Below are 23268 nucleotides of genomic sequence, written 5' to 3' on the forward strand. Positions count from 1 at the left end.
GAGTCTCCGGGGTTCGGATTACCCTTTCGCCCGCGCGTCGGCTGGTCGTTGGATTTAGAGTTCGCACCCGGAACGACCGAGGGGTCCTCGAACTGTCCAGCTGGTGTGAGAAGGAGGCCGCCATCCGGGCTAAACGTCAGCCGGCGGAAGAAGTTGGTAAAGCTTTCGTCGCCATACAGCTTGACAGATGTCGATGGTGCCATCCGGATTGCAGGGAGCGAAGGTATGGGCGATGGAGAACGTCCGTAGCGGGTATAGTTGGCAGGCGAACTTGGGGCGTTTGAGCCACTGAAGGATGAACGCCGGGATGGGCGTACTGACAACCGAGGCCGTTGGCGTAAGGAGTGCGGGGGGCTGGTCCTTTGAGCTCGACGACTCGACTTCATCGTTCAATCGCTCGCTGACACTCGTGATCACGGACTCTGTCTCTGTCTCGCTCGCGGTTGACTCGCGCCGGAAGTTGCGTGGGCCGCTGGGGGTGCTCGGCGTCCGACTGTGGCGATGGCCTATGCGCGTGTTTCGGGACCTCGAGGCTGCCCGACTTGTACGAGATGATGTTGTAGACATGCGTCGAGCGGTCACTGCTCTGCGTGGCGATGTACTCGTTCAGCGGGTCCCAAGCGACACCTTGGACGTAGTGGTTGTGCTCCGCGATCTCGTGGCAGTGGTCAGCGATACGCCAGAAACACCCCAGGACTTTGTCAAAGTACCTTCGTTGGCGGTGAAGATACGCGTGCAGGTGTCCGTGCTGCCGGCGATGATGTATTCTCCGGTCGGGCTCCATGCAAGGGTCATACACCTGCATGGTCGTGCACCTGCGCAGTGCGCATCCGTTCAGCACACAACATCACTGAAACACGAGCGAGACGCGTACCGGAATGTGGTTCGGGGCTTCCAGTGCTCCTTCTCATAGTACATACTGGAGGTCTTCAGGAGTCAGGTCGCTCCCAGAGCTGCTGGCATGCGGGTTCGTCGTCGGCGCCCACACGATGATCATCCCATCTATCTCAATGTCATGCACGGTGAGGGGTGGGTTTTCCGGCGTGCGCACAAATTACAATGTACGCACCGTCTCCAACAGACGCGATCAGGTCCCCCTGTGACGCGCGTAAGCAGTCGGTCCCGCACTCCGAGCCCATGTACATAACCACTCACCATTTGGACTGAAGCGGACGGCGTTGGCGGCAGCAATATGCCTGCTCAGCGTTGCGAGGTACGCGACGCGGGGGTTTCGGACGAGCCCTCGGGCCTCGACTCGGGCGGGTTGGAAAGTACTACATAGTCGCACGTCGAGATAGACTTTCGAGTCGTGTCAGCGAATTTCGAGTGTACGGACGCGCATCATCGTCGTTGCATGCAAGTGGTAGGCCGTACATGAGCGGAGTGGTATGTAGTGGACGAGAGGCTCAGTACTCAGTCGGTGGCGGTCCGCGGAAGCGTTGTTCAGCGGCGTTATCTCCTTCAAGCCTTGTTGAACAGCGTTCACCGCTACTTACTGGGGTAAGCAACACAGTTGTCAGTTGTAACGCAAGTAAACAGTGGTAAGCACTCGGACTCCTCAACCGGTTACTATAGGAGCCTATTGCGATCCTATACCTTTGCTTCCTTGACCTCCACTATTAGTATTACCAACCACACTGCGAGCGCATTATAATTACTACCCGAAGCATGCTCCTAGTTGTGGGCCAGACTGAGGTTGTCGCTGCCAGGCTCAACAACACGGTTAGTCGCCTGAAAGCACGTCCGAACCATGGTTGATACACAGAGACAGCAGGAAGGGAGGAACAAGAGCTCGAGAGACGTTCTGCCTGAGGTCGAGTCTGAGAGCAAGAGGCGAAGGGTTTCCGGGGCTGCCCAATGCCCATCGCGAACTTCCGTTCCTCATAAGCTTAACTCCAGGCTTGTCTCTCATCCGAATCCGAATCGCTTTGAATTTCCTGCACACATCGTTCAGAAGGTGCTCCATGCCAGTGCACACATGAATCCTTGGCTCGTTCAAGCGAGCATCACAGAGCTTTAGATATGTACGTCTTTAACATCCCGGACTGAAATTCTCGAAATTCTCTCGATTTAATCGCGTCAACCGCGCGCACGCGTATGTAGTTGGAGGCCGAACGACAATGGACATTGATTTCGCAAACAGCTGTAATATGTATGTCGAGGAACATCTTAGTACACTGTACGACCACCGTGATCGTGCATCCATGGCCAGACGGTCACCGCGACAAGACTCCCCTCCCCTTATGGAAATTTATAAGCTCCTGGAACTCGAGGCGGTCCCTGCATGGTCAGTAGTCACTGTTGGGAGAAGGAGAAGGAGAAGGAGAAGGAGAAGGAGAGGCGAAGGGGATATGAAAGACAATCGTTACACTCACCTCCACGCCCTCCTCACGGACGCACTCTGGGCCGTGCGCCCGCCGACATGTACAGTCATGTCAATCGCCCCGGGTTCGAGGAGCGCTTCGCACGAGGCCGCCGCCCCGGTGGGGTATATGCGCCTGTCCGAGTGTTGCTTCCTAACCATCGGACACCACTCACCACTTCGACACGCTCCTGCGGGCCTTTTACAGGTCCAGCAAGTTTGTAGTGGCACTGAAGGCCCGAGACCCCCTTGGTTGGTGTAGTGAAAGGGATCCGGACCTTGAGGTCGGCGCTCGAGCGTTAAGAGAGTATCCACGAAGAAGATACATAGCACGGGGTGTCGGCGCGATGATGCCGAAGACGAAAGAGCGACGAGGGATGGGATAGCTATGGATATACATAGATGTGCGATAGTCCGAGTTTCCGAGTCCGTGATACAGCAAGTCCGCGAGGATGTACACATAGCCGAGTGTCTAGTCGGGTAGGTAGCGTGCAAGTCCGAGTCCGAGGAGTGTCCGGGAGGAGTACGTAAAGGCGTGAAGCGTGAAGCGTGGACGTAACAGGAGTTCGTTGCGGGATGCGAGATGCGGGTACGGGATAGCGTGGAGAGCGTGAGCGACCTGCGGCACAAAGTTCAAACATAGCATCAGCACTCCCGGACTCGCTATGTATATACCACAGCGGACAGCGGGGCGCCTCGGGCGGACTGCCCTGGCACAAAAGTGTACGTACCTCATCTATACTTGATCACAGCCGTGGAAGCAAAGTCGTAGCGTAGCGTCATCGGGATTCAGGCCTCACGGGTGCGCGCGGGCGCGACGCGTGTACGTGTGCGCCTTTTGACTCTGAGTCGCCACGGGAGCGCTGTCCTGGACCTGGACGAGCGGAGGGAGCGGGACCGCGGCGCCCCTGTGCCCGTGTGTGTGCCCTGACTGCAGCGACCCGGACCCGGAGTGGACCTCTGCGAGCGGGACGGCTGCGGTGCTCGCGGCGAGTGCGAGGAGTGCGAGGACGGCGGCGGCGGCGATCTGCATGATGATGATGATGATGACGACGGTCGATGCGATCTGTGAGAAATGGAATCGAATCATCGTCAGCGGGTCAGCGGTGTCTTGACTGTGCTGGAGCATGGAACGTACGCGATAGTTGTACAGGTCGTGACTCGTAAGGGGAGGGGAGAAGAGAAGAGAAGAGGGGGAGAAGGAGGAGGAGCTTGCCAGCCGGAGTGTGTACAGTGTCGCGTATAAAAGTGTGGTGTGCAATTCGCGGGGCGAGGCGAGGCGGACCCAGCGCCGGACGAGGCTGTTCTGCTGGCCTTTTTATGATGTGTCGAGCAACGGCGCCCAGGCAGTGGGACAAGAGCGGGGGCGTCCTAACGGAAGAACTACACCGCAGGGACTGGCGGCAGGAACGGCTCGGGGATGGCGAGGGGAGGAGAAGCGGAGGATGGAGAGCAAAGCCCGGAAAGAGGAGAGTCGAGACGCCTTCAGGAGGAGGAGGCTGTGCATGCACTCGGTGGCGTGGTATGGGCGCTACCTGCCCCCACTGTGCCCGGAACTCATGGCACCGGGGAGGCATCAGGTGTGTGCATGCGTATTTTCTGGTGCACTATGTGGACCAATTAATGTGTTCTGCGCAGGAAGTTTGACAAGAAGGCTGGTCTATGTGCTGAATTCAGATCGTACAACTACCGCTCCCCAGCCGGGATACATCCATACCGAACACTAGGAAGAGTGAGAACAGCTCACAGTTGTATGTAACTCGATGGGATATATCGCGTCATAGTGCTACGGTGCGTACCTTGGCACTGTCACGTTAATACCCGCACCGTCTCCGACGACAAATATCGCCATGGAACCAGTGCGGCCCAGACATCTTTTGCAGACGCAAACATGGACAAGGTAATCGTACAGCGGAGGCATCGTTCATTTCGCATAATCAACATACTCATCGCGCATCCAAGCTCGTGAAGCTTCTCCGAATCAATGCATGCCATCGTTTCGCGCCCTTCTCTGGACTTGGACGTCGTCAAGCTGCGTGGTCGGAATCGCCTCAGGGTACGCGCGAACTTTCAACCGGGTATGTGTCGCCCGCTCATACGCATACGCGTACGAGATCAGCTGAAACTCGCTCCACGCCGTCCCCATGAACGCCAGCCCAAACGGCTGGTTTGGCCCCCTCTTACGCGTTGGCTCCGCCGGCGCAAGAGGCGTGTCTGGTGGCAGGAATCCTAGTGGTACTGCAGCAGCACAGGGATCTGGATCAGCAGAGAGCAGAAACATGCAGGACAGAGCAGGCAGGCACTCACCTGTAACGAGAGGATATCCTGCGATCGCAGCGGGCATGATCGAGGCGAGCGTGGGGAGCAGCAACGCGTCGAGGTCGTACTTCTGCAACGTCGCGTCGATGCCGTACTTCCCGCCGAGCTCCTTGTTCACTACGACAGCGTCGAAGTACGCCTGGTCGGCACTGCTGTTCCGGGCCCTGATGAACCTGCAAAGCTATCTCGGCATGGTGGAAAGATGTTATGTGCTCGCCAGATGTACTCACGTAGACTGGTCGGTCCAATACGGTTCAACCAGCTCGAGGTCGGCGTGCGCTTCATTGAACGCGATGAGGCCCGCGAGGTCCTTGACACCTGTAGGTACGTCCACGAGCTCAGAGATATACCTGTTCAGCCCATACTGCCACGAACGTTCACGTCAGATCGTCTACTAGCGCACATCGCGCGACTAGCTCACCTTCAGGTCCACGCTCATGACAGCGGTCTCGTTCTTCGACGCAACAAGCTCCTCATGGTTCACAAAGTCCGCCGGGTCGACAACGGTCACGCCGAGCGCACGGAGGGTGTCCAGCGAGGCGTTGAACGCCGCGATCTCGTGCTCGTCCAGAACCGGGAATCCGCTGGCGTTGACGCGGAAGAGCTGCCTCGGCACCCCAAGGCGGACCCCGCGCAGCGCGTTCGCGTTCAACGCTTTCGTGTAATCCGGCACGACTGGCGGCTGGGCGAGCGTGTAGTTGTCGCGTTGGTCGGGGCCTGCGATGATAGAGAGGACGACAGCTGCGTCCGCGACAGAGCGGGTCATGGGCCCAACCGAGTCCTGGTGCTCTGATATCGGAATCACTGCAATAACAAGCTATCAGCATATACATACTGTGGCACACATACCTTACCGGGAAGGCGACGACCCAAATGAGGACGAACTCACCTCCGTCGCGTGATGTCAGCCCCACCGTCGGCTTGACGCCAACCAAATTATTGAAGCTGCTCGGGCACATGATCGACCCATGCGTCTCCGTCCCGAGCGACGCAGCAGCGAGCCCGATCGCCGTCGCCGCCCCACTCCCCGAGCTCGAGCCGCACGGGTCCCCGAGCGGGACGTACGGGCTGCTCCCCTGCCCGATGCGCCCCGAGAAGCCCGAGGGCATCGTGCCGCGCGCGTGCGCCCACTCGGACAGGCTCGCTTTCCCGAGCAGGATCGCCCCTGCGGCGCGTAGCTTGGCAGAGACGTGTGCATCGCGAGGGACGACGGAGTGCAGGAGGGCGTAGGAGCCGGCGGTGGTGTTCATGCCTGAGAAATGCGAGCGTGTGAGCGAGGTAAGGTCATTAGGCGCATGTATGTATTGACCTACCTTCGCTGTGCAGAGTGGCGATGTTGTCCTTCAGGAGGATGGGGATGCCGTGGAGAGGCCCCCGAGATCCGCTGGTCCGCCGCTCGTCGTCGAGCGCAGTCGCTTGCTGCAGTGAGCAGGGGTTCGTCTCGAGTACGGCACGCAGCGCGGGACCCTCCAGGTTAACTTCTTCGATCCTTGCTAGGTATGCCTTCCTTGGGGGTCAGATCGCCTTCAAGAGAAAAGGTGATTGCGCACCTCGACAAGGTCCACACTCGAGAAGTCGCCGTTCTGAAGCCCGGCCTGAAGCTCGGATATCGAAGCCTCATACAGGTCTGGGAATGCATTCTTGGCTGCCGGCAGTTGGAAGGACACCTGTTCAAGTTCGAGGGCATACGCAACGAGTGTGACGACGCTGAATATGACCAACAGGCACCAGCCCAGCCCGAACATGCCCTTTTGTACACCCATCGCTCCGATGCGCGGTAGTGGGTGGGAGGAGTCAAGTTAGCAGTGGGTAAGTTACGGGGGGCTGTGCTTAATGTACATTGCGATAAGGTCGGACCGGCCCTTAGTGTCACCACGGTCCGCCGTATTTCGGGTCTGCGCAGTGCGCAGGGCACTCACAAGAACCGTTCTGCTCTGCTCTCAAGGCCAGGGCTGCTACTCGAGTACTGTGTTCTCATTGGCCCTATTAACTGACCGAACCTGGAGGAAGACCCTACTGATCATCCATGCTGCATGCAACCCCGACACGACCTACACGCTACTTCCCAACAACGTCCGCAAGCTGCGTCTTCGGGATCGCCTCCGCAAACGCGAGCTGCTTCAAGCGCGTGTGCGTCGCCTGCTCGTACGCAAACGCAAACGACACCAGCGCAAACTCGCTGAACGCCGTGCCCAAGAACGACAGCCCGAACGGCTGGTTCGGCCCGCTCGCGCGCACGGGCGCGGCGGGCGCGAGCGGCGTGTCGGCGGGCAGGAAGCCGAGAGGCACTGCGAAGCCATCGGGTGAGGCGGGCGCAAGCGGCGTGTCGGCGGGCAGGAAGCCGAGGGGGACTGCGAAGCCGAAAGCATTTGGGTGAGCGCGCGAACTTGACACGTGAGTGAAAAATGGGGAGAGTAGACGCGGACGCAGAGGCAGAGGCAGACGCACCGGTGACGATGGGGTAGCCGGCGATGGCCGCAGGGGTGGACGAGACGTCCGTGGGGAGCAAGATGGCGTCGAGGTTGAATGTCTGGAGCGTGGCGTCGATCCCGCGAGTCGCCCCGAGGTCCTTGTCAGCCGCGACCGCGTCGAAGAAGGCTTGGTCGACCGTTGTGTTCTCTGATGTGATGAATCTGTCGGGGTGCTCTATGTGAGCGAGCTACAGAAGACCTCAGCGGGGGGCGATTGGACATACTGCGACTGGTCGGTCCAGAAAGGAGGGACGAGCTCCTCGTTCGCGTGTGCGATGTTGAACGCGATGAGGTCCGCGAGGTCCTTTACGCCAGTAGGCACCTCGACGAGCTCCGAGATGTACTTGTTGACGTCCACCTACAGGCGGAACACTGTCAGCCTAACATGCACCTGTACAGTGTACGGACACTGCGCTGGTGCTCACCTTAAAGTCTACATTCAACACGATCGTCTCATTATTCGACGCCACGAACTCGTCAAAGTCCGGGAAGTCCGCCGGGTCCACAATCGTCGCGCCCAACCCGCGCATCGTGTCCAACGACGTGTTGAACGCGGCCACAACGTCCGAGTTCACCCCGTCAAAGAACCTCCTCGGGACCCCGAGGCGAGCGCCGCGCAGTGCATCCTTCTTCAGCGCCGTGGTATAGTCGGGCACCACCGGGGGCTGCGCGAGCGTGAAGTTGTCGCGCGGGTCGGGGCCAGCGATGACGGACAGGATGACCGCCGCGTCCGTGACGGAGCGTGCCATCGGGCCTACTGTGTCTTGATGTTCGGATATCGGCACCACTAAGAGCACGAAGCTGTCCTGTCAGTCTTCCCTGTCCTCCTTGTAAGAGGCAACGAGCGGTGTGGGATCGTGCTTACCTCCATCTCTCGACGTCAGCCCCACAGTAGGCTTGATGCCCACTAGGTTGTTGAAGCTGCTCGGGCACACGATGGACCCGTCCGTCTCGGACCCCAGCGCAGCAGCCGCCAGCCCAATGGCGCTCCCAATCCCACTGCCCGAGCTCGACCCGCACGGGTCGCCCAGCGGGACATACGGGCTGCTCGCCTGCCCGCCCCGCCCCGAGAAGCCCGAGGGCACGATGCCGCGGAAGTTCGCCCACTCTGAGAGGTTCGCCTTCCCGAGGAGGATGGCGCCTGCCGCGCGGAGCTTGGCGGCGACGTGCGCGTCGCGCGGGACGACTGAGCCCAGGAGCGCGAACGAGCCGGCGGTCGTGTTCATGCCTGCAGAGGATCCATCGTCGATACACACTGCAGCTCAGAATTATGAAAGCGCAAGCGCGGCACACCTTCGCTGTGCACAGTCGCGATGTTGTCCTTGAGCAGGATCGGGATGCCATGGAGCGGCCCGCGGGCACCCTTCGTGCGTCGCTCGGCATCGAGCGCTGCAGCCTGGGCGAGCGCGCTCGGGTTCGTCTCGATGACAGCGCGGAGCGTCGGGCCTTGCAGGTTGACCTCTTCGATCCGCGCAAAGTACGCCTGCCAGTGAGGTCTCGTTAGTCGTTATCAGCCTTTCTGCGCCCCAGGCTGTTACAGTGAAAAGTGCTGGATGGCTTGCCTTGACGAGATCGACGCTGGTGAACTGGCCCTTGGCCAGCCCTGCCTGCAGCTCCGCAATGGATGCCTCGTACAAGTCCGGGAATGCGAATGCAGCGGCCTCTGCAGTGGGCGGACGGGCGGACTCTTGCTTGAAGCCATACCCCGCCCATACGAGGGCGAGTATGAGCGTCAGGAGCGAGGCTAGGCTCAGACGTAGTGAGAACTTTCCAGCCGCCATATGTATCGACGATGTCTCCAATGGCAATGGGGCGCGCTGAGTGGCACTCGACCGGGAGCTCGACGTTGGGCATGTTGTTATATGGGACCGGTCCATGGTGCTTATCGGAGACGCGCATGCGCTCGCGGGCGGTCGTGGGATGTAGTTCGATGGGAGTGGGAGGAGGCTATAAGTATCGAGTATCGACGAGCTTCCCAAGACTTATCGCGTGATGCTTCGTGTGTACTGGCAGTGAGAGGTGCAGGTGTACCGTGCTACTATGTAAGTGGGATGCGGTTGGCCGGGTGTGTACGTCGGATACATATGGCGTATTCTAATTTCTGGACCCCGTTAGAATTGCTTACCTGTTTGGTATGTCGGCTAGTAGTGTTGGGGTCCGCCCTTGCCACTCATACTAGCACAGGTGCGGAGGGCTGAACGATAGCGCAATGACCGGTCGCGACTGATTCAGATGAATCATTATCCTCCCCGGTAACGGTGGCGATTGCGTCAGAGGCCGATGAAAAGCTTGCCAGATACTCGCAAAGATGTAGGCTTCGAGGTCGAGTATAAGAGCCCAGTGTCCTTAGCATGCTGGCACAGAAGTAGAGAAACGAGCTAGTCACGGGCAGCGGTCTACCAAGCTGGTCATTTGAACATGAGCATTGAGTGCGAGTACGGTGACTGGCGGCTCAGGGTGTAAGTATCAACTAATTACCCAGTAAGTATCAGTAAGTGATTTTGCCACGTGGCCAAATACACTGGCCTTAATTAATAACGCGCTCCCGTCCCTCACCTGACAGTGACGGCCCCACCTACATACATACTCTCCTCAATCCCTCGGAAAAAAACAGGTACCGACGTTCTTAAAGAGTGATCCTGCAAAGTACTGAAGTCTGACCGTCTCTATTCAGACATGGCCGTACTTCATCTTCCACCGGAACTCATGGACATCCCTCCATGACGAGGCGATGGGGGTTACCCATATGCAGTGGAACCCGTCCTAACGTTGTTCGTTGCTGATCTTCTATGTGTCGCTCATGTATGACTGATCCACTCGGATAGATCGAGACCGCCACGGCCTCAGCCTCAACCTACTATCTAGTGTCAACCTACTGCCTCCGCCCGCCAAGATGCGTGGACTTCGGAGAACGCGCTCGAGGCTGTGTCAGTGCGACTGTGGTCCATGCGCCGGACTCTCGTGCCCAAGGACTCGGGCGCTGTGAGAACACGTCTCCCCGTGCGAAGCTTCCAAGCTGGATTGCGCCCGCAAACGCTCGGGCGTCCCTCTCTTCGTTATCGACCTCCATCTCCTTTTCATCGAGCTCGACGGGCTGCTCGCTGCTCGTAGGTCAGTTCATCCTACGACGATGCTTTTGTGCAGCCGATCATGACACTCACTTTCCATTTTGCTGCCAGCGACAAGATGGAAGTCCTCTCCCCTCGACTTCCGCCAGAGTTGACCGACAAAGTGATCGCTCACGTCGGAGATCCAGGCACCTTGTTCAGTTGCTGCCTGGTCTGCACTGACTGGCTCCCTGCTAGTCGGCACCACCTCTTCGGTCACATCCGCATCGAGAATCGGAGGACGTACGATCTCCTAGTCTCTCGTGTACTCCATTCCGATCAACCCCTCCCGCGTCTCTCGTCTGTTTTCGAGTTGACACTCGGTCCTTTCGAGCCGTTCTTGAAGAGCATGGAGGACGATTTGAAAATCGGTCTCTTTGTTCAGGAATTTGCGGGATACCTGCCCCGCCTGACTCGGCTCACCGTCAACAATACCACCGGGAGAGGCTCTCCGCCCCATCCTAGTGCATTTGCGGCATTTTCTCGGTTTCCTTCGCTCCGAGAATTGACTCTCAGGAGTTGCCATTTCCACTCCTCAAGCGCTCTGCGACGTGCTCTCGCAGCCTTGCCTTCACTTATCACGCTCGACCTATGCGAAGTTACCTGGCCACAGCCCCGTGTTCAGCCCCCTTTCCTTCTTCAGGGAGATCATCGCGGACCAATTCGTATGGCATTGTCATCTTTGCGTTTGGCTTGGGAACTCTGCCCGAAGTTGCACGGCCGGTGTGCACAACATTTCTTGACTTGGCTCTCTGCCACGCCTACCCCATCATCGCTCCGAGAACTTGTCCTGAACCGTTCGGGATCGAGCCCCGCCATAGCGCACGGATACATGCACGTTCTCGGTCCGGCCCTGCCACGTTTTGTTCGCTTTGTGTCGACTCTGCGCATGTATGCCTTGGTTAGCGGCAATATAGGTTTGCAGCGTCCCATTCGAGCCGTGTACGTACCTGACATCTATGTCTACGCAGTCCGTGACGGTCAAAACATCTTACCACACCTTCAAAGTCTCAAGAGGATTTCCATAATTCTGGTTATCGAATCCTACCGTGCCTCCGATGAATGGGCCAGGCTCCCCGCGATCTTGCATGCTCTCCCAGTGCCAGCTCAACTCGAATCAATCGTGATCGATGTGTTCGGCCCGTTACTGGACCATCGCATTCATGAAGGGATGGATGTACTTGATTCTCTCCTCGAGGGCGACACGTTCAAGGAAGTCAAGAGCCTCATACTTACCTTGCACTATAAAGACCCCAGAAACCCGCCACCAGAGGCAAGTTCCCTTGAGGAGGCCAAAGCGACGGTACGGGGCAAGCTTCCAAGACTGTTGTTGCACCCTGTCGTCAAGCTTGACTTCACGGCGTCATACGATTACTCGGAATTTGCCACCTAGTGAAGTTCTCAAACAACACGCATGCCCCTCCACGGTACTTCCACTGCTTTCTGCAATCGCCTCCCCACCACGACTGAGTCAATCACGTACAGATAAAATTCGAGTCGTTGTCACGGCGCCCCCGCTGTCCTAATCACTTCTACCAAAACGCATTGCCTCCCTCTTGCCGCCCTCTCCATCTCTCTTCGACCCTCATGTGCAACCCTTTACCCCAATCGTCGACGGTGGACTCGGTACCTGCGCTCCCTGTGAGCGAATTCGTCAGCGGGTCCTGGTCGAGCTCAGCCTTCAAGTATTGGCGTGCCCGTATGTTCTCGGACATGTGCAGCACACGTCTCCGGTCGAATTGAACCGTCAAGTGCGGTTCATCGACCTCCGGACGGAGACAGTGCCAGTGGCCTCGATCGGGTCCTGTATGTAGGGGTCAGAGTCGTGATACCCTGCTGCGGACCTGAAGGCCTCGTCGGACCCAGTGCCTCACCTGGCGTCGTGCACCAAGTCCCCTACCCTTCATTCTCCTCTCGCGCCCATTTTTACTCCATGCACTCATACTGTTATCTGCCACTTCCTACTGCCATCCGCCACTTCACATACTGATATAATACCGGCTTCAGTATCGGCGATGTTGCGATCTCCCTCCTCGTTCAACATGACTCTATGTACTATGCCTGCCCTGTCTTTGTCGTCCTCGCCTCATTCCATCTTATATACGTGCTCGGAGTGGATCACTCGTCCAGGGCTCGCTCCGGTATACTCTCTTTGATCCTTTAGAACCGTTTACACCATGTCGGACATGGCCAGTCCCGTTGACATGCACATACACGTCGCACTATACTCGTACACATGTAACTCTCTCGAACCACCATACCTTGCTGGAGCCGCAGCCCAAAGCATACGTATACAATTGTGCAGAATCCTCCTTCTGCACCTTAGCCAATCGTTTAGAACCCAACGACCTGCTCGATCAACAGCTGCTCCCTCGCGCACCTCAGCTCGTCAAACACCCGGACCTGGAAGTTGTTCCGCAACTTCACCCACTCCTCGTCATTCGGGCCCTTCGGAGTCCTGTCGAAGCACTCCCCGCGCCCAAAGTCGATCAGGCGGAAGCTCGGGTGCGCGAACGAGCGCCGCTCCGGGGACAGCGTCAGCGGACCCGGCTGGATCATGACGTTGCGCACGTAGAACGAGCCCTGCCGGATGAGCAGGTTGTGCAGGCGGAGGAGGAGCGAGAAGCATTCGGTCCTGTGGGCGGGTGGGCCGGTTCAGCGCGAAAAGTTCGTGGACGCAGAGCGAGAGCGCGTGCTTACCTCTGATCCGCGGTGAACTTCTCTGGCTCGACGGGCTGCCCGCACTCCTCCATGAGCAGAATGGGCGACATCCAGTCGACCCTGCATGGCCCGTCCTCACTGCATATAGCATGTTCACTGTGAGGACGAGAGGACTCGCCCTCAGCTACGTAGAACCCGAAGAACTTTGGTACGATCGCACCTACGGGGACTGGGTAGCGATGGCAGGGCGGCACGACGTTGAACCCGCAGTACTCCTCCTGCGTGTCCTTTGGAAATGCGTTGTAGACGTCGGCCTCGTGCCGCAAGAGCCGATGTGCGGTGCAGCGCCTGTAGGCGAGCTTCGCAGCGACAGTGCACTGCCCGGTGCGCGAACGTGCAGACAGTGGCGGTGGGAGCGTGAGAGGAGCGCGATAGACGAAGGAATGGTGCCCTGACCCGAACTGATTGGCGGGGTGCAGATAAAGGTGTGCGACGAGTTCTTCCTTCTTCGCCGATGGTTTGTCTTCATCAGAGTCGCGCGGAAGCACGGGATATATGCGCCTGTACTTGACCGGATCGTCGCTCGTCTGCTTGTGGTTCGTCAGCTGCTGGGGGTCGTGCACAAGCAAAACGTCAGGGAAGAGACCCTCGGGAATGAACTCCTCCAGCTTCGGAATATCTTGCACAGAGAACAGGCCTGAGGCAGGCAGTGCCTTCATGGTCGGCTCTGCATTCACCTTCGTCTGAGGATCATCCATGTCGACATCTTCGTCGGGCTGTTGATGATCGCTCTCGGCAGCCATCTCATCCTTGCAGACATCGCAGGGTAGCTGAGGATCGTCCCCTGCGTTCGTCTCGGCGTCCACGTTGTCGTCAACATCAGGAAGCACCATCTCCAGCGGCGCCGCATACCGCGCCGTCGTCTCCGGGTCATCAGGGACATGCATCCCAGGCACAGGCTCCCAATTCATCTCCAGCATATAGGGGAGCATCGCCTCCGGAGTGTCGAACACCAGTATACCATTGTTGTCGGCCATGATGCCGTGACGATTCATCTGGTGCACGGTGCGCGTGATGAGGTCGGTTGGCCTCTTCTGCGCCTTGAGCCGCTCGACGAAGTGGTTGCACCAGAGATAGTGGTAAGCGTGTCTGTAGTGATTAACCAGGGGTGGAGAAGCGTCATTGGGCTCCAAGCGTCCTCGACACACTTGCGCAGGATCCGCAGAACAGCCTCTGGCGGGAGGTGGGGCGGACTGGGACGTAGACGCACCATCACTGGTCGCGACCTGCGCTGCGGTGCTCTTGTCGCTGCTGAACTCGTCCCAACGCATCGTGTACGTCCTATACTCCGGATCCTCGTGTCCCTCCTCGCAGCCTTCGTCTATCGCGCCCAGAGGCGGGTCCATGTTCGCGGGGTGCTTCTTCGGCAGTTTGAGCACAGGCCAAGGACGGCGCACGCGCGGGCGGACCAAGGGGCCCTCGAACTCATCATCGTTGTACAGCTCCCCGAGCTCCTTGATCTGGCTGCGCGAGTACACCGTGGCGACGCTGAAACCTGGTGAGCGGCAAATGTAACCGAACTCGTCTGGTGCGTGTCCCCAGACGAGTCCGTTGGGCGTGCGGAAGCCGAGCGGTCCACGGTCCTTCTCGAGCCACTTGCCATCGGGCGCGCGATCGAACATTTTGCGGACGATGCGAGTGCGGCCCTGAGGGTGAACGTACTCCTCGTCGTCCGCCCGCAACGAAGAGGTCATCACAATATTGTTCGGGTTGATGTCCATGCCTCTGTACATCCTGGGAATCGGTCGGAGGTGCAAGTGGTTGCGAGCAAGATGGGAAAGTCGGGGCGAGCAGTGGGAGGGACGGGTAAAATGGCAGCTTGGGGAGGCAGATGATGATGGTTGGGGTCAAGATAGACAAAAGCGCAAGTCCCCTGCTCTCCGTATATATACCAAGGCCTCTCTGCGACTCAAAAGAGCGAACAAAAAAGCAAGACGCGTTGTCACAGATGCGATAAGTCACATGCACGTGATGCGGTCACGCCAGCGACGAGCCCAGCGTGATGTCACCGCCTCGTTGCGTCCTTGGCATGCGCTTGGATGGCAGGTTGCCAGTGGCATCATGCATGCACCACCACTGCACAGCACTGTCTGGTTATATAGGCTCGTCGCCACAGCCTCATCCTGATAACTGCTTGCACTCTACCACCATGACCGAGCACGAGCGCAACGGGGAGAAGAAAGAGTCCGGAGGGTTTTTCAGCGGAATCGGAGATAAGGTGTGTCTCTCGACAGCGTGGATGTCCATCGATAGCCTGATCGAGGTGTGTTTGTCGATGTCCAGTTGAACGAGATGGCGGGAGGAGGGGCCGCCGGTGAAGCCAAAGAGGACAAGCTGGACAAGTGTACGTCTTCATCCCCGAATCCTTCTACTTCCCGTGATGATGACCAGCGTCCTGCGATCGGATATAGCGATTGATTGGGTGCAGGAGCATATCCTCGGCAAGGGCTCGCAGTCCGACGAGAGCGCCACGGAGCAACTCAAAGACGAGCAGATCAGCGACTTCATCCGGCGCGAGTACAAGAGTGTCACTGGCCACGAGTTCCCTGTAGCCGACAAGTCATGAACGGATCGCGGCGATGGCAGACAGAACTTACCTCTCAATGTACCCATATAATTTGCCCTATAAGGCATCGATCAGAGACCAGCCAAGGGGATACATGAGAACTTTGAGCAACGCACCTGTTCTAAAGGTGAACCCCACGAATGCACATCCGGGAAGTCCAGCCACCCTCGTCTGCAACTCACCCATGCAATATCGTCTTGAGCAATCTTCAAATTGACGATAGGCAACCATGGCCGATCCGAATTGTCCATGCACCTAAGGACCAAACGATGGCCGTGCGATTAGATAAAATGCTACACGAATGAGTACACTTCTTCAAGCAAGTCCAGTCTCTTTACCCCATGGATATCATAACCCCATACGCAGTCCGCACGTCACGCAAACATCTTCTTGAACGCCTTCTTCTCCTTCTCCCGCTTCCCGCGCAGGCGGCCGCGCACCTTCTCGAGCTCGGCCGCAATCGCCTTGTCGTCCTTGACCAGCGCATGCGCCTTCCCCAGCGCCTCCTCCGCCTCCTCGTCCTCGTTGATCACCACATGCGCAAGACCCTCCCGGTACAGCGCCTTCGCTGTCGCCCCCAATCAAACCCTGGTCAGCATTTCCATTTCCCAAAGACACGAATGCACGCGGAACGCACCCTTGTCCGTGTCGCTGAGCTCCAAGTTCGCGAGCGCGCGATCGGTCACACGCAGCGCGAGCCGAGCGTTCGCGGGGCCCCCGGCGCGGAGGGCTGCCAGTGCCGAGTTGAGCAGGAGTGGCGCGAGCAGCGCGTCAAACGAGTCCCGCAGCTCAGGCGGTGCGCCCTTGGGCAGGTCGACGTGGAAGTCGATATACCGAATGGCCTCTGCAAGAGTGGAGAAGGGATGTCAGTGTCTCGCTCTCACGTGGTAAGAAGACCCTCGAACGCGGTCTCGCGTGGGGGAAACCGTGGTCACTGGGAGGGGGGAGAGACCAAGAGGCAAAAATACGCACTTTGATACTTGTGTAGCGCGTCCTCGTACTTGCCCTCCTTGAACAGCTTGTTACCGACCTCGCGCACTTCTCGCGCAATCTTCAGTGCAACCTCGGGCTTCTCCCCGATGTCCTGCCCGTCAACCGGGTCCTGGTCCTCGGGGTAGTCCTCGTACACGTCGCCATCCGCCGCCACAGGCTGCGTGAACGAAGGGTCGTCCGGCGGGAGCTCGCCGCAGTCCGCGATCACACACGGCTCCTTGGGAACGTCGCCCGAGGACGTCTCGGTGTTCTCGACGGCGCGCACAACCGACTTGCCGCGGATGACTTCGCCGAAGACGACGTGCTTCCCGTCGAGATGTGGCGTCTGGTTGCAGGTGATGAAGAACTGGGAGCCGTTTGTGCCCGGGCCGGCGTTTGCCTGTCGGGGAGCCGAATTCGTGTGAGCATCGCGATAAGTACCATGCCCGGGGGATATTCGTAACAAGGACTGCGAGGCCGGGAGTTCACCTAATGACCGGACTTCCACTGTCATGCCATTCCATACGATGACACTTCTCTGAACCGGGACAGGTTTACACATGCCCACCCGCGCTTCCCGTCCTGTTCACGCCAAACTCGCGCAAGAGCACGCCGGTATCGAGCAAAACGGTGCAAGGATTGGAAGACATTTTTGGAATACAGGTCCCACCCGTATCAGCCATGACCACGCCTCCTACGACTGTTAATGCGTGGATGACCGATAAAACAGTGGAAGGCCGGTCGACTGACGGCCTTCCACCACGCCGTCCTCGTGTATTCTCCGTAGGAGAGCAATGAGGGGAAGAACTCACCATGGAAAGGAGGAAGCGCTTCGAGTGCTTGACCTCAAAGTTCTCATCCTCGAACTTCTCGCCGTAGATCGACTCGCCACCCGTGCCGTTCCCCGCGGTAAAGTCGCCTCCCTGTATCATGAACCTTCGCAAGACCACGCGTCAGACCGTCACGCCGCGTCCAAAGTACAATGCGGCGTACCCCTTGATTACACGGTGGAAGGAGCATCCCTTGAAGTGTAGTGGCTTGCCCGCTTTGCCTACACCCTTCTCGCCCGTACATAGTGCGCCTGCGGTCGCGAACCCGCGCATACATTCAGCCTGACCCCTCAGCCTGCAGCAGAAGAGACGGATACGTACGGAAGTTCTCCGCAGTCTTGGGCACAATGTCGCTGAACAGTTGCATGACTATCCTGCCGGCGGGGCGGCCCCCGATGGTGATGTCGAAGAACACGACGGGCCTCGTGGTCGCCATTGTCTTTGTCGTTAACGGTGCGGGTTTCGTGAACTAGAGCGCAGCAGCAATGAAAGCAGAGACTCTGGTGGTATACGTTGCTCGTAGAGACGCAAAGGGAGCATATTTGAGACGGAGATGGCTGTCGGTGGGCGGTTTCGAGAACGTGCCAGAACGAAGTCGAACGGAACGACATTTGCCTTTCTGGGCCCACAAGCATCTCGGCCCGGGTAGCCGCTGCTGTCGGCGATCCCAAAATAGTCTTTGTGGTTTTGTTCTCGTTCTCCTCCATCGCGTTGCTCGTGCATCCTTCGGAAGGATTGGAAGTATGGTCTCAGCCTTGCTGCATATCATAGCGGGTGGGTGGAAGTCAGTTCACAGCATTGGAGCGGTAGGCAGTTCTGCTGAATAGCTTGCACGCCATACCGACTCAGCTCGAGTTCGGGAATATGAACGGGGTCGAGATCGCGGTCAACGATTTCCTACGTCTTCAGCTCGGCGATACGCGGCGACTGCAGAAGAGGGCGAGACAACTGCTTCCACACCCCGATGACTCTGTCCTGACACGAAGACACCCACGCGAATTCAGCAAGGCGTCCCACGCCCCGATCACTACTCTAAAGGTTATATCCATTCAGCATGAATACCGCCTGCGTGTCACTTTCGAAGACGTGCCATATGGGTAGCGTGAGTACTGCGGCTCCGAGGGTCACCGTCTGCCATCTGGCGACAATGCCGCATGCAACATAGACACATGAGGTTGCCCCACGCAGCTCACCTGAGGGTTGTGTTCTCAGGACCACTCATTTAGGCTGGGAGAGATCGGCTCACCATTCACGATAGACACTCAGTCCCTCAGGGTGAAGCGACCCCGCCGTTGAGTTACGGGGTTTATAGCGGGCTGAGTTGGCGTTGATCTGTTACCATAAAAGGCACGTACCCTGCAACCCGCTTAAATACCGTTGTGGTTGACCGCCTTGAGCGCTGAAATGTCTCTTGCTCGCAGCAGTCATGTCCTCCTTCGTACTTCGCAGCTTCCGTGTTAGGCTCGGGCCACAGGGGCTCCAGCATGTGCGAACTCAGAAACATGTGCTGTGATAGCAGTCGTGCACCATGTGGTGCATTACATCGCCCACCTGATAGGCCGCAACGTTCTTTTGTTCCAATCATCCTCGAGGCACGTTCTGTCAGGCGTCTGTCGGCCCCAATAACATGCCAACGACACCAGATTACAGAGAACACGAGGAAAGCCCTTCCCACTCGCGAAGGCTCCAAGAAAGTAGACATCCAGCTGTTCAAGAACTCGAGTACCATTGGACAATGTGCAAGTGGCGCGTTTTCTCAGTCACAGTAGGAGGTGAGTGCCGCCCTACGACACACGTAAGACTTAGTGCTTCGCTTCCATGGGTGTCGGCGAAATCTATTGCATTTGTTGTTGCGCGCTGCGGTGTATGGGAATGGCCATGGCGCTCCGGCCAAGATGGCAATCCCTCAACGTGCAGGCACATGTTGACGTCCACGGCGCAGTCAGTGGTATCTGCGCCCTAGACAGCACATACATGCGGTGTGCGCAAGTGTCCTCGTTCCGTATCTTAGACCATTGCATACACACACAGCGCAGTCTACCCACGGAGACCATGAGATGTCGCCGCGCTCTCGTGTGCTTCGTTGCCTATTGCGGGGAAGCACAGTTGAAGTGGCAGCCTCATGCCCGCAAACTCAAACCATGACCATTTCTCCGATTCTCGTACTCGGCGCACCTCACTTTGACTTCCCCAGGGCACTCGGGTCCTCGTGGTGGTTAAAGAAGATACGCCGAGGTCGGAACACACGTCACTATCATTAGCGATGCGTAGGACTCAAGGCCAGCGCGAACGACCTCAGCTCGCACCCGGCCCTTCAAATAGCGGAACGCCACCATGATAGACATCTACCTGCCACAAACAACACCCCACGTTTCATTGCTTGCACTCTGAATCCCCGCATCGCCATGGATCCGGAACTTCCGCAGTATTCCCGCTCATCGACACGGCCTCGCGACCCTCGTCCCAGCGTAGGATCAAGGTCCTCTTCGCGGGTCTCCGAGCACACGTACCATCTGACGGACTCGAAGGGGCGACAGTGGCTGAGTCTCAAGGTAATGAGCACCGCGCCCAGCTCTGGTTACCTCCCCGCCTTCTACGAAGGCGATGCCGTCGGAGGCAGCGTGACCCTGCACCGCGAGAAGGAGGATTCAATCAAGTCTATTTCCGTCCAGGTACTGTGCACAGTCCCTCTAGCATGTTTCCGCTGCTGCGTGCTCGGCCAAGGGCGTGGATCCAAGCATGCTGTGTGCTGTACTAGTCGTCTGAAGTTCTCCCGCGAGGAGAAGTGGCGTTCGCTAACCGGATTCGACAGGTCATTGGACAGATGACGTCCTCTGCCATGGAAGTTGTGAACTTTCTGCAAGTATCCGAGACTCTGTGGAGCTCCTCCGCGCCCTCGTCCTCGCAAGACAGCAATTCGGGCACACTCGTAGGGCAATTCGATTGGCCATTCGCACTGACACTCCCAAGACAGTGTCAATGCAGGTCTTCGAGCGGGGACATGGAGACATACCCTCTTCCGGGGTCGTTCTCCGAACGTCTGGCACGTGTACATATACAATACCAGGTGATCGCTACCGTTCATCGAAGCAGGTTCCGCGTAGACAGCACGTACGTCTATCTTGCTCTTTCCCTGCCTCCCGTCCTCTAAACCTACCCCAGGCTTGGAACCGTAATAGGGTACTGTCCTATTATACGCCCTGACCCGCCCTCTAGGGCACGACAGCTCGCTTACATCGGAAACACGGAGCTGCCTGGACCCGACACGGATCCCGATGGCTGGAAATGCCTCGAACCACACCATATTCGCGGCTCGGTATTTTCCACACGAACGGTTGATGCGAGATGTACGGTACGTCTGCTTACACGCCCGCTCGCCTGTGCCTGACGCATCATCTGCTAACGCTCCACAATTGACTCCGGTCAGCTTGCTCTGGCTAAACCAGTACGTTGCTGCGCCCAGCCTTGGTGGTTTCGAGCGTATCGGGTCTGACATGGGAACGCCAGCTCTGTTACACTCGGGGAAGCGTCATTCCATGCCTTCTGACGGTCGAGACGACTGATCCTCAGGCCCTGGATCTGCTGTCGGCGCCGCGAAGCCCCCTCGTCCGACTGCTACGGCAGATCGCGACAGGGGAAGGGACGCTGCGGACAACCGGCGGCAAGAGGCTTCCCAGGCTCGAGTTCGAACGCGAAGTGCAGGAGCTGGCGACGGCCGTCTGGCAACCGGACAGGTCGCGGCAGCAGTATCGACGTGTCCTGCACGGCGAGATCCATCTCTCTGCAGGGCTCAAGCCGACATGCCGCCTGGGCACGTTCGAACTCACGGTAAGTCCTCCCGCACTCGTTGTGCGCGCGCGTGTGGCTGAAGTGCAGTGCCGTTGCACGGCGCGAAGTACGCCGTGGCGGTATACCCGCCCAGAGCGGTGGCGTTCCAGCCAGAGGGCGGCGGTAGCACCGTGCTCCAGCAAGAGCCCGTGGTCATAGCCACGGTGTACGCCCCCGGTCCGCGGCCCAGAATCAACTCGCCTCCTGGGTATGACGATGCGAGCTCCGTGGGCCAGATGTCTGAATTTCGAAGCCTCCGTTGACCGTAGCGCTGCCGTGCGGCGGAGCGATGGGGATGTTCTTGGGCGTTTGTACGTAGTTTACCGTGACCTTGCGCTTGACGTTGCCTAGTGATTCTTCCAGAACATCACGAGGAGGCTCGCTCGCGCTGCCTGTAAGAGGCCTCTTGCTATGGTCTAGTGTTTTGGTGTAGGACAAATGCGGTAAGCTGTGCGTATGTTCGGACTCCGCGCGCAGCGCTCCTTCTCGTGCGAGGAACCCAGCGCTCACGACGAGAAGGTTTGTAAACGCTTGCGGCGCCGTATCCGCTACACCAGGTGAGAAGTCCCCAAAGCAGCAAGGAAAATTTGTCAGTGCTAACGCCTCGAGGCTGCCTCTCCCCTGACAGGTGCCCTGCTGATTGCAAAAGTCGGAGTTAATGCCCTGACTGTTCGCCGGACGACTTGGGCTTGGGCTGAATCCCTCGTACAGCTGCGAACAACAATATGCCTTTTTCAACTGCATCCAGATCGCGCAGTACGGCCATACCACATCGGATTGTTTGGCTTGCAGGCCGACGTGGGACGGCTTCCCATTATACACCCACCATTGGCAGGGCAGAGGGCCATCGAACAGTGTAAGCGGCGTGTTCTTGAAGCTTGCTGCATATGCTTAACGACGGCATCACTCCAGCACACAGCACCTATACACACACAGCGCCATGACCTCAACAACCCCCGACATCGGACCTACATATCCCGTGACGAGGCAGTGCGTAGCCCGAGAGGTCCCTGTCAGCGGGTTCTCCCGCTTCTCTCTGTCGAGTTCTGGGTGATTGGGTGCGTCATCACATCTGCAAGGACCAACGGTAGATCCAGAAGCATTTGCCTTGACCCTCGGCTACGTGAGTCTTCCGAAGCTGACTCTGACGGATAGATGTTCGTTCGACCGAGGTGACTCACGCCCGTCTTCTCCAGCAGCCATCGTGTTCTAGCTCGGCTACAGGAGGCGACTCACCCTCGGACCGCACACGATTTTGATCCTCCGGCGTGCGCGGCAGGCCAGTCCCGCCTTTCGCTTATTCATCCCAAGCACAGGAACCCGCTTGCCCGTATAGTAAGAGGGCTTATTCGCTGGAGAGTTGCAATGCTGTCAACTTGTCAAATCCGGAACCCATAGGCGAGCCCTTGAGGGCGTATGATGGTCCACATACCCAATCCGAAACAGTTTGCACTGCTGCCGTTCCACTTTTATTCTGCGTTGTGCGCCTGTGCAGCCTGGCACCAAAGGCGGGAGTGTCAGATTTAGTTGGGGTTGACGGCGGCATCTGGGCGCGTCGTAGCAGGCAAATGGATAAAAGGTGAGTTCGGGCTCAGTCATCTTCCATCTCATTCATTCGAATCTCCCTCCCTGTCTCAGGTTCGCGTTCCTTGTCTTCCGTCACCATGAGCTCCCAAGTGCGTACGACGCCACACGTGGCGTCCTTCTGTGTGTGTTGACGAGGACGCAGGCTGGCACCAGTCAACAGAACAACACACACGACTCCGACGACGACGTCTACGACATGCCCCGCACTCCGCGTCGCACGCCCATGGCCTGCCAGTTCTGCAGAGGTACGCGACGACGCACCTTCTGCATCCGCGCAGCGCAGCCTTGACACCTCTCGCAGGCCGAAAGTTGAAGTGTGACGGCAGGCAGACGTGCGCCAACTGCCAGCGTAGAGGTCTTCCATGCACCTATGTCCCAATGTGAGTTAGAACGGTGACCGATCATGCATGGTCACTAATGGTTCATCTTGTCCGTTATAGCCAGAAACAGTAATTCGCACCTATAATCTCTTCTTGTCGCGCTCAACGCACTACCTCAAATTCCA

At 58.1% G+C, this 23268-nt stretch overlaps 11 protein-coding genes across 11 annotated transcripts; 4 read left to right on the forward strand and 7 right to left on the reverse strand.

The window, feature by feature from the left end:
• Positions 1-22: 22 nt before the first annotated feature.
• L226DRAFT_527470 (uncharacterized protein) lies at positions 23-918 on the reverse strand (the record flags this gene model as incomplete). The annotated part of the gene is made up of 3 exons (XM_067679116.1): positions 23-316; positions 406-815; positions 875-918. Coding segments are annotated over 3 exons (748 nt in total), but the record flags the coding sequence as incomplete, so codon positions are not given.
• A 1200-nt stretch (positions 919-2118) lies between these two features.
• L226DRAFT_368698 (uncharacterized protein) lies at positions 2119-2982 on the reverse strand. Its single transcript, XM_067674289.1, has 2 exons — positions 2376-2982; positions 2119-2280 (listed from the first exon to the last, which is right to left on the reverse strand). Exons 1-2 carry the CDS (start codon positions 2822-2824, stop codon positions 2217-2219), a joined length of 513 nt encoding a protein of 170 aa, XP_067528624.1. The 5' UTR covers positions 2825-2982; the 3' UTR covers positions 2119-2216.
• On the reverse strand, positions 2983-4142 carry L226DRAFT_368697 (uncharacterized protein). Its single transcript, XM_067674288.1, has 2 exons — positions 3501-4142; positions 2983-3428 (listed from the first exon to the last, which is right to left on the reverse strand). Exons 1-2 carry the CDS (start codon positions 3937-3939, stop codon positions 3142-3144), a joined length of 726 nt encoding a protein of 241 aa, XP_067528625.1. The 5' UTR covers positions 3940-4142; the 3' UTR covers positions 2983-3141.
• L226DRAFT_368798 (amidase signature enzyme) lies at positions 4142-6749 on the reverse strand. Its single transcript, XM_067674290.1, has 7 exons — positions 6232-6749; positions 5995-6184; positions 5571-5933; positions 5103-5485; positions 4912-5045; positions 4670-4854; positions 4142-4600 (listed from the first exon to the last, which is right to left on the reverse strand). The coding sequence occupies exons 1-7, from the start codon at positions 6442-6444 to the stop codon at positions 4344-4346; spliced, it is 1725 nt and encodes a 574-aa protein (XP_067528626.1). The 5' UTR covers positions 6445-6749; the 3' UTR covers positions 4142-4343.
• L226DRAFT_548680 (amidase signature enzyme) lies at positions 6740-8933 on the reverse strand (the record flags this gene model as incomplete). The annotated part of the gene is made up of 7 exons (XM_067682616.1): positions 6740-6969; positions 7130-7314; positions 7377-7510; positions 7578-7939; positions 8018-8380; positions 8446-8635; positions 8715-8933. 7 exons carry the CDS (start codon positions 8931-8933, stop codon positions 6740-6742), a joined length of 1683 nt encoding a protein of 560 aa, XP_067528627.1.
• A 1279-nt stretch (positions 8934-10212) lies between these two features.
• On the forward strand, positions 10213-11866 carry L226DRAFT_541047 (uncharacterized protein). Its single transcript, XM_067681990.1, has 3 exons — positions 10213-10263; positions 10332-11176; positions 11231-11866. Exons 2-3 carry the CDS (start codon positions 10339-10341, stop codon positions 11650-11652), a joined length of 1260 nt encoding a protein of 419 aa, XP_067528628.1. The 5' UTR covers positions 10213-10263; positions 10332-10338; the 3' UTR covers positions 11653-11866.
• A 415-nt stretch (positions 11867-12281) lies between these two features.
• Positions 12282-14996, reverse strand: L226DRAFT_496137 (uncharacterized protein). Its single transcript, XM_067677546.1, has 2 exons — positions 12960-14996; positions 12282-12894 (listed from the first exon to the last, which is right to left on the reverse strand). The coding sequence occupies exons 1-2, from the start codon at positions 14711-14713 to the stop codon at positions 12594-12596; spliced, it is 2055 nt and encodes a 684-aa protein (XP_067528629.1). The 5' UTR covers positions 14714-14996; the 3' UTR covers positions 12282-12593.
• A 145-nt stretch (positions 14997-15141) lies between these two features.
• Positions 15142-15540, forward strand: L226DRAFT_432718 (uncharacterized protein; the record flags this gene model as incomplete). Its single annotated transcript, XM_067674722.1, has 3 exons — positions 15142-15198; positions 15264-15324; positions 15392-15540. Coding segments are annotated over 3 exons (267 nt in total), but the record flags the coding sequence as incomplete, so codon positions are not given.
• Positions 15541-15788: 248 nt separating this feature from the next.
• L226DRAFT_555653 (peptidyl-prolyl cis-trans isomerase) lies at positions 15789-17784 on the reverse strand (the record flags this gene model as incomplete). Its single annotated transcript, XM_067683070.1, has 6 exons — positions 15789-16114; positions 16184-16390; positions 16519-16918; positions 17331-17454; positions 17512-17599; positions 17670-17784. 6 exons carry the CDS (start codon positions 17782-17784, stop codon positions 15921-15923), a joined length of 1128 nt encoding a protein of 375 aa, XP_067528631.1. The 3' UTR covers positions 15789-15920.
• A 1969-nt stretch (positions 17785-19753) lies between these two features.
• Positions 19754-21439, forward strand: L226DRAFT_473994 (uncharacterized protein; the record flags this gene model as incomplete). Its single annotated transcript, XM_067676548.1, has 6 exons — positions 19754-20020; positions 20161-20459; positions 20511-20700; positions 20776-20793; positions 20856-21176; positions 21245-21439. 6 exons carry the CDS (start codon positions 19754-19756, stop codon positions 21437-21439), a joined length of 1290 nt encoding a protein of 429 aa, XP_067528632.1.
• A 1401-nt stretch (positions 21440-22840) lies between these two features.
• L226DRAFT_576719 (uncharacterized protein) lies at positions 22841-23216 on the forward strand (the record flags this gene model as incomplete). The annotated part of the gene is made up of 4 exons (XM_067685420.1): positions 22841-22852; positions 22906-23008; positions 23065-23143; positions 23204-23216. The coding sequence occupies 4 exons, from the start codon at positions 22841-22843 to the stop codon at positions 23214-23216; spliced, it is 207 nt and encodes a 68-aa protein (XP_067528633.1).
• Between the last annotated feature and the right edge of the window lie 52 nt (positions 23217-23268).

This window comes from Lentinus tigrinus (assembly GCF_003813185.1).
Source record: "Lentinus tigrinus ALCF2SS1-7 unplaced genomic scaffold L226scaffold_75, whole genome shotgun sequence".
Classification (NCBI taxonomy): domain Eukaryota; kingdom Fungi; phylum Basidiomycota; class Agaricomycetes; order Polyporales; family Polyporaceae; genus Lentinus; species Lentinus tigrinus.

Coding starts and splice junctions, on each gene's coding strand:
- L226DRAFT_368798 (XM_067674290.1), bottom strand. CDS start 6,444: ATGGGTGTACAAAAGGGCATGTTCGGGCTGGGCTGGTGCCTGTTGGTC. Junction 6,185..6,231: donor CGAGTGTGGACCTTGTCGAG/GTGCGCAATCAC, acceptor CCCCCAAGGAAG/GCATACCTAGCAAGGATCGA. Junction 4,855..4,911: donor TATTGGACCGACCAGTCTAC/GTGAGTACATCT, acceptor ATAGCTTTGCAG/GTTCATCAGGGCCCGGAACA.
- L226DRAFT_541047 (XM_067681990.1), top strand. CDS start 10,339: ATGGAAGTCCTCTCCCCTCGACTTCCGCCAGAGTTGACCGACAAAGTG. Junction 11,177..11,230: donor CTTGGTTAGCGGCAATATAG/GTTTGCAGCGTC, acceptor ATGTCTACGCAG/TCCGTGACGGTCAAAACATC.
- L226DRAFT_496137 (XM_067677546.1), bottom strand. CDS start 14,713: ATGTACAGAGGCATGGACATCAACCCGAACAATATTGTGATGACCTCT. Junction 12,895..12,959: donor AAGTTCACCGCGGATCAGAG/GTAAGCACGCGC, acceptor ACCCGCCCACAG/GACCGAATGCTTCTCGCTCC.
- L226DRAFT_368697 (XM_067674288.1), bottom strand. CDS start 3,939: ATGCCTCCCCGGTGCCATGAGTTCCGGGCACAGTGGGGGCAGGTAGCG. Junction 3,429..3,500: donor ACGACCTGTACAACTATCGC/GTACGTTCCATG, acceptor CATTTCTCACAG/ATCGCATCGACCGTCGTCAT.
- L226DRAFT_368698 (XM_067674289.1), bottom strand. CDS start 2,824: ATGTGTACATCCTCGCGGACTTGCTGTATCACGGACTCGGAAACTCGG. Junction 2,281..2,375: donor TCCGTGAGGAGGGCGTGGAG/GTGAGTGTAACG, acceptor CTGACCATGCAG/GGACCGCCTCGAGTTCCAGG.